At 34.2% G+C, this 12,874-nt stretch overlaps 1 protein-coding gene across 1 annotated transcript in view; it reads left to right on the top strand.

Annotated features, from left to right (window-relative positions):
* TAF3 (TATA-box binding protein associated factor 3) overlaps nt 1-12,295 on the top strand; it is a 212,651-nt gene extending 200,356 nt beyond the window's left edge. Inside the window, exons 6-7 of the mRNA XM_036760948.1 lie at nt 8,221-8,327; nt 10,262-12,295. Of these exons, the coding sequence (XP_036616843.1) occupies nt 8,221-8,327; nt 10,262-10,376 (222 nt within the window). The 3' untranslated portion in view covers nt 10,377-12,295. The remainder of the gene's footprint in view (nt 1-8,220; nt 8,328-10,261) is intronic.
* Nucleotides 12,296-12,874: the final 579 nt, after the last annotated feature.

Raw genomic sequence — 12,874 nt, 5'->3', positions numbered from 1 at the left:
TAAAGGAAAAGTTAGATGAATTATGGGTGGAAATAGATAGTAAAACTATACTAATTGGGGGAGGGGGGCTCAACTTTCCCCTCTCAGGGCTAGATAAATCTAACCACAAATTTAAATAAGAAGTCAAGAAGATGAATAGAATCTTAGAAAAGTTAAATGTGCTAGATCTTGGGAGAAAACTGAATGAAAATAGAAAGGAGCCCACTTTTTTCTCACCTGTACATGGCACCTTTACCAAAATTGACCATGTATAAGGGCATAAAAACCTCACAACCAAAGTCAGAAAAGCAGAAATATTAAATGCAGCCTTTTCAGGCCATAATGCAATAAAAATGCATTTAATAAAATGCCATGGAAGCATACATTCGAAGTTCATTGGAAACTAATCTAATCCTAAAGAATGAGGGGGTCAAAGAACAAATTATAGCAACAATAAAAAATTTCATTAAAGAAAGTGACAACAATGAGACAAGATTCCAAAATTTGTGGAATGTGGCCAAAGTATAGTACTTAAGGGAAAATTTATATCTTTAAATGCATATATCAGTGAAAGAGAAAAAGAACAGATCAATGAGTTGGGTATGCAACTAAAAAAAAAAAGAACAAATTAAAAATCCCCAATTAAACAACAGCATTGAAATTCTGAAAATCAAGAGAGAGATTAATAAAATTGAAAGCAAAAAAATTAAACTAATAAATAAAACTAGGGGCTGGTTTTATGAGAAAAATGGACGAACCATTGGTTACTTTGATTTAATAAAAAGAAAACCACATTACTAATTAAAATGGTAAAAGCACCACTAATGAAGATGAAATTAACACAATTATTAAGTTATTTTGCCTAATTATATTCCAGTAAAATTGACAATCTTAGTGAAATTAATGAATGTTTACAAAAATATAAACTGCCCAAATTAACAATAGAGGAAACAGAATACTTAAAATAACCCTATTTTAGAAAAAGAAATTGAACAAACCATCTCTAAGAAAAAATCATCAGAACCAGATGGATTCATAAGTGAATTCTACCAAATATTTAAGGAACAATTAATCCCAATACTATATAAACTATTTGAAAAAAAAAACATAAAGGAGTCCTACCAAATTCCTTTTATGACATAACTATGGTTTTGGTACCTAAACCAGGGAGAGTAAAAACTGAGAAAGAAAACTTTGGACTAGTTTCCTTAATGAATATCAATGCAAAAATTTTAAACAAAATACAAGGAAGGAAATTATAGCAATATATCACAAAGATCATATACTAGGACCAGGTGGGATTTGTAACAGGCATATACAGTTCACTATTAGGTTCAATATCAGGAAAACTATCAGCATAATTGCCCATATCAATTTTTTAAAAAGCATGTGATCATATCAATAGATGCAGAAAAAGCCTTTGGCAAAATGGAACCACCCATTCCTATTAAAAAGAATAATGGGAGCCTTTCTTAAAATACGTAGTATCTATCTGAAAGCAAGCATCATCTGTAACAGGAATAAACCTGAAGCCTTCCCAATAAGATGAGGAGTGAAGTAAGGATATCCATTATCACCACCATTATTCAGTATTGTACTAGAAATGCTAACTATAGCAGTAAGACATGAAAAAGAAATTGAAGGAATAAAAATAGGCAATGAGAAAACAAAACTCACTTTTTGTAGATGATATGATGATGTACTTAGAGAGCCCTAGAGAATCAAGTAAAAAACTATTTGAAACAATTAACAACTTCAGTAAAATTGCAGGATATAAAATAATCCTGTATAAGTCATCAGCATTTCTATATATTACTAGCAAAACCCAGCAACAAGAGATAGAAAGATTTCTCTTTAAAATAACTGCAAAGCATGTAAAATAAACACTTGGGAATCTGCCTGCCAAGAAAAAGCCAGGGATTATATGAACACAATTACAAAACATTTTTTACACAATTAAAGACAGATCTGAACAACTGGAGAAATAGTCATTGTCTGTAGGTAGGCTGAGCCAGTATAATACAATTCTGCCTAAAAATCTGACAATTGTGCCTCAGTTAATTTATTCAATACCATACCAATCAAATGACCAAAAAATTATTTTAGAGAGCTAGAAAAAAATAGTATCAAAATTTATCTGGTAGAACAGAGAGTCAAGAATATCAAGGGAATCAATGAAAAAAAAAATTAAGGAAGGCAGCCTAGCAGTTCCAGATTTCAAACTATATTACAAAATGGTAATCTTACTAGCTAATAAATAGAGTGGTAGATAAATGGAATAGGTTAGGTATATGATAACACAGTAGTAAATTACCATAGTAGTCTAGTGTTTGAGAAACCCCAAAGTCCAAGCTTTTGGGGTAAGAACTCAACATTAGACAAAATTGCTGGGAAACCTGAAAGCAATTTGTCAGAAACTGGGCATAGACCAATATCTCACACTGCCAAAATGAACAAATAAATAATAAATTAAATTAATAGAATGAATGGTTTTGACATAAAGGGTGATATCATCAATAAGTGGGAGTGTGGAAAAATGTAACTGTTAGGCTTATGGATAAGGGAAGAGTTTATGACCAAACAAGAGATAGGATCATAAAGTAGATAATTTTGATTACATGAAATTAAAAGGCTTTGTACAAACAAAACTAATGTTGCCAAAATTAGAAGGAAAACAGGGGGGAGGGAGAATTTTAGAGCAAGTTTCTCTGATAAAGGCCTCATTTCTCAAATATATAGGGAGCCATTCCCCAGTTGATAAATGGTCAAAGGATATGACCATGTAGTTTTTAGAAGAAGAAATCAAAGCTATCAATAGTCATGAAAAAATGCTCAAAATCGCTATTGATTAGAGAAATGCAAGTCTGAGATACCACCTTATACCTATCAGATTGTCTAACATGACAGAAAAAGAAAAGACAAATGCTAGAGGGGATATAGAAAATGAGGACAGTAGTGCATTGTCAGTGGGCTTGTGAACTGGTACAACGATTCTGGAGAACAGTTAGCAACTATACCCAAGGGGCTATCAAACTGTGCATATTCTTTGATTCAGCAATGCCTCTAGTAGATCTGTATCCCAAAGGGGTCAAAGGAAAATTTTTACACAAAAGATTTTTAGACAAATATTTATAGCGGCTTTTTTTGTAGTGGCAAAGAATTGAAAATTGAAGGGATACCTATCAACTGGGGAACAGCTAAACAGATTATGGTATATGATTTTGGTGGAATATTATTGTGGTATAAGAAAGAATGAGAAGGATGATTTCAGAAAAACCTGGGAAGACATATATGAACTGAAGCAAAGTGAAGTGAGCAGAAGCAGGAGAACATTGTATACAGTGACAGCAATATTGTAAGGATGATTGACTGTGAATGATGTAGCTACTCTGATCAAGACAATGACCCAAGACAGCTCTAAAGCTCCCCTGATGAAAAACATTCTCCACCTTCAAAGAGAGGACTGATGAACTCTGAATGCCCTCTAGCATTTGCGAGAATAATTGGAGTGTTATTAAATGTTCTTGTTTGACCCATACCAATATAATAAAAATGAAAGTATTACTTAAGTTAGTTAACTTATTCAGTGCCATGCCAATCAGACTAACAAAGAGCTACTTCATAGAGCTAGGGAAAATAACAATACCTGTCCTCCCCACAAACTTTGTGTCTCTTGAAAATTTGCTAAGCATGCTCTCTGTGCCTTTATCCAAGTCAACAATGAATATTAATGACTATTCTTTGGTTCTGACAAGGCAGGTACTCAGTTTACCCAATTTTATCATCATCTAGCCTGCACCTTCATTGTACAAGAATAGCATGAAGGCCAAATGCTTTGATAAAATTTGAGCAAATGCTTAGATAAAAATTTAACCTTTTCTACCTTAAAACTGCACTCAAGACTTTTGGGACAGTCTGTGTATATATGTATGTATGTTTGTATTTGCTGCTTTTAAAAAAATAGCATGATAACTCCCCAATGATCCTACAACTCCCCTCCTACAGAGTCCTCCATTTTGAGAAGGATTTATAGTTTAAAAACAAATGCATTGGTCATTTTTTACAACAGATGACTTTGAAGAATGAAATTCTGAAGGAACAAAAAGCAATTTTGATGAGAAAGACAAAGAGGAAGTGTAGATATCAATTAAACTCTAAACGTTTCATTGAAACTTTCAGTTGTTACATCACAATCATTCCCCCCCTCACCTCTGAATCCTCCTTTGTGACAAAGAAGGACAATGAAATAACATCTGATCCAGGAACTTCTTGTGACAGCACATGCAGTACTTCTGTCCTAGTCATTTCCTGTCTCCATGCCATGAAGGAGAAGAACGTGTCATTATCTGTTCTCCAGGTCCCATATTGTTTGCTTGGTCTGTATTTTGCTCTGCCTTCGTTCATGCTAATTTTCCTGTATGTGTCTGAATTTTTCATGTTTGTCATATCTTAGTGTACAGCGATATCCCATTATTCCATACAGCATAATTTTTTCTGCTATTCATCAATTGATGGCATTTGATTGCTTTACAGAAGAAAGTTTTGCCAAAGTTGTTTTGCTACTGTACTGTTGCTAGGAATATATTGGTATACTTTTGATCTTTATTTCTCTTCAACTTTCTTTGACTTTTGAAATATTTGTACAATATTGGGGTCACTAGGAAAAAAGGTATGGACAGTTGGGTGTCTCAAAGTCTTAATGCGGTTCTAAGCTAGTAAAGCTTAAATAATTTAAAGTTTTCTGTCTAGTATGAGTTCACCAATTTAAACATGTCCCAAAAGGGGTTTTTTGGACACCTTCCTACTTTTTAGCTGCTCATGGTTAATGGCATGAATTACTTGGAACTGTTGGTTTACCTAAATGATTTCACTGTATTTAGGGGAAGACACTGGAAGAACAGAAGAGAACACTGAACATATTAGATAAGCTAGAAATTATTGGTAGGAAGCTGTTGATTGACAAATGCCTCTTCTGTCAAACCTTTGCCAAGTAGGACACAGCAGAGTGAGAACAAAACCTGAGGAGACAGAAGCAAGCACCCATCACTATACTATTTCTGAAAAGTTATTAAAAGCTAACTACATTTCTGGTATTTGATGGCCATAATTGGGATTTATGGGGGGCAGGGAAACTATGCCATTATTTCAAAAGCCTCTAAATGATGGGTTTTTTGCAGAGAAAAAAAAACAAGCAAAAGGTCAAAAAGCAATCTGGTCCAGTTATCTGGCACCTTTTGGAGATCACAGGAACAAGAAGTGGGATATCAGGTCTTTAAAGACTTGGTTTGGCTGCTTTCCACATACCCTGATGTAGGCTTTTGCAAGTATAAACAATTCTTTGTGTTCACACTGACACCCTTCTTTATGGCTTCAAAACAGGGTTTATTTTTATTGTTGAGGATTTTCTTTTACCAGTAGTTATTTGGCCACCAGCTTACTAGTGAAGTCAGTAAGCAAGCATTTATTCAGCAGTGCTTCATCCTCGAGTGCAGGGGTTTTGCAAGGGATGATAGTAGAATGCAAACTTCACAGGGTTCATGAATGAATGAATGAATAAATAAATAAATTCTCTGTCTCCATATATCATACATACATAGAATATATGCACACAACGTATATTTTATATAAACATAACTATTTGCATATTTTCCCCCATTAGAATGTGAGTTCCTTGATTGCAAGGACTGTTTTTGCCAATCTTTGTATCCCCAGTGCTTAGCACAGTGCCTGGCACACAGTAAGCATGTAACAATGCTACTTGATTTGACTTGACTCCATTGGCCAAGTTCCACAGTAAGAAGAGCACCTGCATCCAAAATGGAAATGTGCCTTCTAAAAACCCAACTATTTAGCTATCCAAGCATGTTTTCAGTTTACCGCAACATCCTACAATATAATCCTTAATATAAGTTCAAAATAGACGCGATCTGAATATTAAAGATTAAGCCATTAAAAAATTAGAAGTGTAGCAGGTCATATGCCTTTCATAGCTATGGATAGGGGATGATTTCTAAATCAAACAAGAAATAGAGGACATTACAAAAGATAAAATATATAATGAATTTGAGAAACTTTTACACAGACAAAATTAATGCATCTAGAATAATATGAAAAGCAGTCAATAGGGAAAAAGAATCTTTCTATCAAATATCTCTGTGAGGATCTGATATTCACAAATGTAGGGGAGAGAGCAACTCCCCAATAAATAAAGGGAAATGAAGGGAATAAACATTGACATATTGTGTGCCAGTCACTCACTGTACTAAGCACTTTTATAAATACTATCTCATTTGGTCCTCACAATGATCCTGTAAGGGAGATGCTATTATTTGAGGAAACTGAGGCAAACATAGTGACTCTCTTAGGTTCACAAAGCTAGTAGGTATCTGAGGGTGGATTTGAACTCAGGTCTTCCTGGCTCCAGGCCTGGTGCTCTATCCCCTGCACCATCAGCTGCCACTAAATAAATAAGCAAAAGGTTTGAATAAGCAGTTTTCAAAAGAGAATTGCAAACTAGCAGCCATATGATAAAATGTTTTAAATCACCAATAATAAAAGAAGTGAACTTTTTTTTAAACCTTGAAGCTTCACATAACATTCAGCAAATTGACAAAGATGACAAGAGATGAGAATAGTTCATTGTGGAGGGGTCGTGGAAAATAGACATGGTAATCCATTGTTGGTAGAGCTATGGAATGATACAACCATTCTGGGAAGCAATTTGAAATTATGCCAATAAAGTGACTAAAGTTTTCACAACTCTGGACCAAGAGATTCCAGTGCTAGGTTTATACTGTAAGAAGGTCAATGACAAAAAGAAAATCTCCAAGTACACCAAAATATTTATAGCAGCACTTTCTGCAAATCGCAAAGAACTGGAAACAGTTCAGTGTCTATCCCTGCCTTTACAGGGGTTATACTGTAGCAAGGAAATAAAATACAAACACGAAACTAAAATTCAGAATATTTTATTATAAATGCATTTGGGAGTAGATCAATAGAATAGTTAACTTACAATGAATGGTACCCAAGAACTTCATGACAGTTAGGCAGCAAGGGCTAAACATACTGCTGTTTCAGAGATTGGCAATTCTAACTCCACTTTATGTCTTCCCTTGAAATCATTAAGTGAGGGAAAAGCATAGAATAGCCTACAAAGATCTTTAACGCCAGCACAGTGTGCCTTTGTATACTGTACAATGAAAACAGCTTTCAGTCCTTCAAAACTGGTGAGTTTTAAACAAGCCTTATGTGAAAAGCATATCAGCAGGACAAAAAAAAAATGAAAAGGACTTCCCCCTTTTGATAGGTGAAGCTCCTATAAAAGTAGAATGTTGTTGGAGGAATAAGTTCTTGCAAAATTAGCTAAATGAAATTGTAAGCTATCCCATTATAAGAATTGTTAGTCTTTTCTCTTGCTATTTTATATCTTTTTGAAAGCAACTATAGAGCTATTTCCTAAAATTGGTTTCATTCTGAGGAAACCCCTAATAAAAGTATACTGTTTATAGAACTCCTAAGTTGATTAAAATAGAGGGCATATGATAGATATAGCAAACCAGTGTTTGAATGGATAAATGTTTGGCCTCCTTAGCATTTTTTCATTTGCCCTTTAGTAGATTGTACTGTATTGTAAATGTCATAATGGGAATGGAAAGTTACTTAGTAACAACTCTTTTATATCCTTGATCTTATCAGCTAGTTCAGGAGAAGGATTTGGCTAATAAGTAATAAAGTAATACATGCATGTTTCTCTATGTGTATTAAATCCATGTATCTCATGCAGAAAACTATATATAGTAGAGCTACATAGCTTTGTTAGCTGTAACTGCTGTAAAGGTTATAATCTAAAGACCTGTATATAAGTTAGAATGTTCTCTACAATTAGAAGGCAATTACAGATGTTATTGTTCACAGGTACACACAATACAGAGAGAAAGAATCAACAAACATTTATTTAGTGCCATATTCTGTGCTAAACATTGTTTTATGCCTTAAGTCAAGCAATTTAGAAAGTTAAGATTCATTTTGAATGGTAATAACATTTAAGCAGTTATTACTTATTTTCTGTCTAGCACAAGAATAGTAAGAATGGTCATGCCTTTAATAAGAAATGTCTCATTTTCAGTTTTGTTTTTGTTTTTGTCTTCTTTGGACTTAAGATATAAAATAATGATTGTTCTTGTTGTTCCTTTTTGTACTTTTGTGCCCTTCCCTCACTCCTAATTGAAAAAACAACAGATCAGAGATGAATGGGGCAATCAGATCTGGATCTGTCCTGGATGTAACAAACCAGACGATGGCAGTCCAATGATTGGCTGTGATGACTGTGATGACTGGTACCATTGGTAAGTTGTTCAGAATTTTCCCCTACGTTTTTTAACAGAAAAAGAAAACTCGTTGTAACATCCCCTTCACATTGAAAAAATATTGCCTGTCAATGATTATTTGCTAGGCATTATGATATAGTGACTCCAAAGTCAGTCTCTTAGCCTAGAAGATGTGGGTTCCAGTCCCACCTTTGGCACATAGTACATGGCTCTGGACAAGTGATTTGATCTTTCAGTACCCAGGCAACTCTTTAAGAATATAAACTGCGTTCCTAAGAGGTGGAGGAGGAGCAGGAGATAGAGCATTTGGAACTCAAAAAATTTTTAAGATGAATGTTAAAATTTTTAAAATTTTTTTTTAAAAAGAATACAAGTTATATAGTAGGTGCTGATCTACGTTGGATAGAGAATTTTCTCATCAGACTTGTCCATTGCCTTTGAAACACCACAGTAACAAATATTACTGTCTCACAAAAAAGAACTGCCTAAAATGATTACTATAATACCATACTAAAAAAAAAGTGTTGTCTATAGATCCCCTCACAGACATAGAAATTAGCAGCCCTAGATTTGTTCCCATCCCTCCTACTAAGTCATATATAAACCTGAAAATCAAGATCCCCAGCTATAACATCAAGGTGAGACTTACTTTCAAATAGTATCACGTATGGAGAGTGCTTCATAAAGCTCCATAAAAATTACAGTTGCTAATATTATTTCAGAGTACCTCCTGGAACTTAGTGAACATATAAAAGTACACAGTCTCTTAGTGTTATCCCTCTCCTGAATTACAGAAAGCTCAGAGGTTCATAAATGTAGAGCTGGAAGGGAACTCAGAGGCCTTTTTGTCCAATCACCTCATTTTACAGATGAAAAAATTGAGGCCCTGGGGGTAAGGTGAGGAGCAAGAGGGATAGCATGACTTACTAAAGGTCACACTGAAAGTAAGTGTCAGAAATGGGACTTTGGATTATTACAAATATTTCTTGAATAGCTTATGACATATTCTATTTACCAAAACAGTTTTTAAAGGAGAAAATACATTGTTTTTTCTCTATTTCTTCCCCAAATACTCCTCCCCATCCCAACCCCCTCCCACCCCAACAAAGAATAATTTTTTCTCAGAAACCTTGTACAATAGGAGCTAAAATTTTAAAGAGAGCAGTTGAAGGAAAAAAAAATTAATTTTTAAAGCAGTTGAAGGTGTTTGAGTGACTTTATTTGCTTAAAAAAGACTAACCACTATTCCACTGTTCACGTGTCTTTTGATGTTACCAAGACTATTAAAGAGGAGCTTATGAGTCCCGCCATCCAGCACTCAGCTTGGTACAATTTACTGAAAGAATCCTCACACTTTCTTTTAAATGTCTTCGCAACAACGGATAGAGAGAATTACTGGAATAAATACTTGTTACTGTTGTGTTTCATAGGAAAACTATCTCCTGACAATTGTAGTCTTTTACTAAATGATAATTGTCTTATAACTAATTTAGCAAATGCTATAAATTATTAATATTGTGGTGCTAATATAATTTCAAATCCGGCTAAAATATATCTCATTATCTTTGAAGGGGATATTTAAAGGTCTTAAATATAGGATGAGACCTTGAAGCATTTATGTTCTAAATATATGCAAATGTTATTATAGCATCTCAAAAATCTTTAAGTTAAGAAAAGATAATTTGTTAGGAAAAACATTTGAGATCAGCTATTTTCTGTGTATACTAAGAAGTTCTTTCTAAACAACTACAATTTGATTAACAGTTTGTGAGAAGGAATAAAAAATATTCTTGGCTATAAAATTATATGTAAACAACTATTTGACTTTTTAAATTTTTGTACGTAGTGTTACAAGCTAGAAAGAAATCAATCTGAAGAATGTAGAGAAGAAATTTAACTTAGTAGTAAATTGTTTAACTGAGGTTTTGTGGGTTGTCTGTAAAAATTTGTAGGCCCTGTGTTGGAATAATGGCTGCACCCCCAGAAGAAATGCAATGGTTCTGTCCCATGTGTGCCAACAAAAAGAAGGACAAAAAGCATAAGAAGAGGAAGCACCGCGCACACTGAAGCTTCCTTAGTGGGCATGGTCTCCGCTGCTGAGTGTCATGTTTGGGCTTCTTCTCTAACGTCTCAAGAGGGAGATTTGGTGCAGTTATTCCATCTGAGCCGCCTTTACATTAGAGAGATTAAGAATCTTGAATGATTCAGTAACAAGAAGAAACGGTCCACCTTGGACTGTTATCTTCTGATATGTTTGGCCCCCATGGGATACATTTTTCGTATGATCGCTTGTTTTCATCTCCTGAAGATAAACTCAATAGAGTGGCATGAGGGCTAATTGAGTTGATGATCCATGTTCCACTCTTACATTTCTACAATAGCAGTGATGAGTATTGTAAATAAAAAATCATCTTTCTCCCCTTTTGATTTTCTTTCTCTCCGGAGCCTTTTCATTAAGGGGTTAGATGAGAGGATAATGTGTAAATGGCTTTGACTGTAATTTAAGGAGTGATTTCATTAGTCTGAATATAGTTTTCTGCTTTTTTCTCTGCATAGTCAAATAATCGTAATAACATGAAAGAAAATTCCAGTTGGAATGCTGGTAAATATTTTTGTGATAAGAATATATGATTTCCCCCACCACCACGACAATTTTTAGTACTTACATGTAAACATGTTCATGCTTTTTGTGAAATATCTTATTTTTTTAAAGAAAGGTTTCTATTGTGACCAGTTTTCTTTTGTGCAGATTGTTTTATGTTAATTGTAATATATTTTATATTTTTGGTTGTTTCATAATTTTGTTGATCTTTAAGCGGCTGGTGTCTCTTCTCATTGCTTGTACATTTCATCAATTTGTATAAAAATACTTCAAATTAAAAGATTTCCCTTAATGTAAATATTGAATATTTATGAAGTACTTATTTTTAAATTTTTTATCGTGTTTAATTCTAGCTGTCTTTGAAATCCACTGTGATTTCAGTCATGTCTCTAATTACTGTTTTCCGTGAACCTAGAAGGGGAAAGAACTATTTTTGAAAAGAATTTAGGTTAAGAAGTAACTGAGCAGCCACCCAATAGTATTTTAAAGGAAGAAGGGCCCTAGCAGGTGGAAGAATAGCAAGGAGATCTGAATCTCTAGTATATGCTTTAAAATTGTTTCATTTGTCAACTTTTGTTTCTGTCCAGTGTTTTTGCTTAATTTTATTAAAAAACACGTGTAGATTTGTTAAAGGTCAGAAAACCAATGCTGTAGAGTTTGTGTTTACAATGTTTGTTTCTGCAAAGTTGTTAACTGGTTTTATAATTTGAGACTAAAATAAAGTATGCTGTGAATATTTTTAAAGGAGAAAATCAAATTGCAGGATGTCACAAAACTTTATTATAGCATTGATTATGGGGTGGTACTTGAGTATCTTGGCAGTAAAGCAAATAATTTATTCTAATGTGGAACATTGAACTTAATTTGAACATTTATATTTTGGGAACTTTGGAATAAAACCAGGCTTTGTTACTTAATTTTGAAATAATTCTTGGGCTGTGAAGTGATAAATATCTTGAACTCCAGTATATGGGATTTCAACCTGTTACACAAATATAACAAATCTTTTAAAGGTCAAGTTAGTTGATATTAGGGTATGAGTTTATTTTTAAAACATGTACTCTGCATAGGGAAATAAGGTTTTTCTCTGGTGCCTGTTAAATTGCAAATCAGAAGAGGTAGAGTTGGCTAATTTAGAGTACAATATTGCATTTCCCTCTTTGTTCAATGCTACCTCTAAAGATTGTTCCATCCCTGCAAACACCCAACTAATCTTATTCACTGAGAATGTATTTTGTTTCATTTCGTATTAATTTGGGATCATTCTATGTTTTATTGCTTCTTTTTGTAACGTTTTCACACACATGCAAATCTACTTATTAGGCCTTTTGTTCTGGCATGTTTGGGGGAGGGAGGTCAAATAAAGATCGATGGCTGTTTCATAGTTTGCTTTTCTATTTCCTTTAGGAGTTTGTTCCCTGAGACATGGATAGTGGACCCAAAGCTGCCATATTTAAGGGAGCAGGTCATGCTAGTGAAGTAAGAAAAGAAGTATCTATATAACTTTTTTTTTTTTTATTTTGCCAATCACACTGAGAGACTTCAGTCCATACCACATTACTACATTTAAGGAATTTCAATCAGTTTGTTGTCCCTTGCTATTTCATGGTTGCTTTCCTAAATCCAGTTCATGATTTTATAAATGGTCTTTTGCAGTAATAAAACCAAAGAATCATTTTCAGGGGGCTGGATAGCTCAAGGGATTAGTAATGGAATACGGAGCCTTTCACCTCTAGGTCACTGAGTTGAATCCAGCCCAGGTCACTAGAGACCAAAAGCTGTTACCATCCTATGCAGTGCAGTGGCCTGTGTGAAATGAGCTCAGTCTCAGTCTCTAGTGGACAACTGTCCATATCACTAACCAGGGAGAGTTCTGAAAAATGCAAGGAAAAATGGGTATAAGAAAATGAAACACTACCTCTAAAAGGCTAAGTTGGAAAAAATTGGACATCTCCAGGTTTCT

This window comes from Trichosurus vulpecula, chromosome 5, assembly GCF_011100635.1.
Source record: "Trichosurus vulpecula isolate mTriVul1 chromosome 5, mTriVul1.pri, whole genome shotgun sequence".
NCBI classification, from domain to species: Eukaryota; Metazoa; Chordata; class Mammalia; order Diprotodontia; family Phalangeridae; genus Trichosurus; species Trichosurus vulpecula.
The sequence above is the reverse complement of the archived record's forward strand: the minus strand, read 5'-3'. Positions and strand labels throughout refer to the sequence as shown.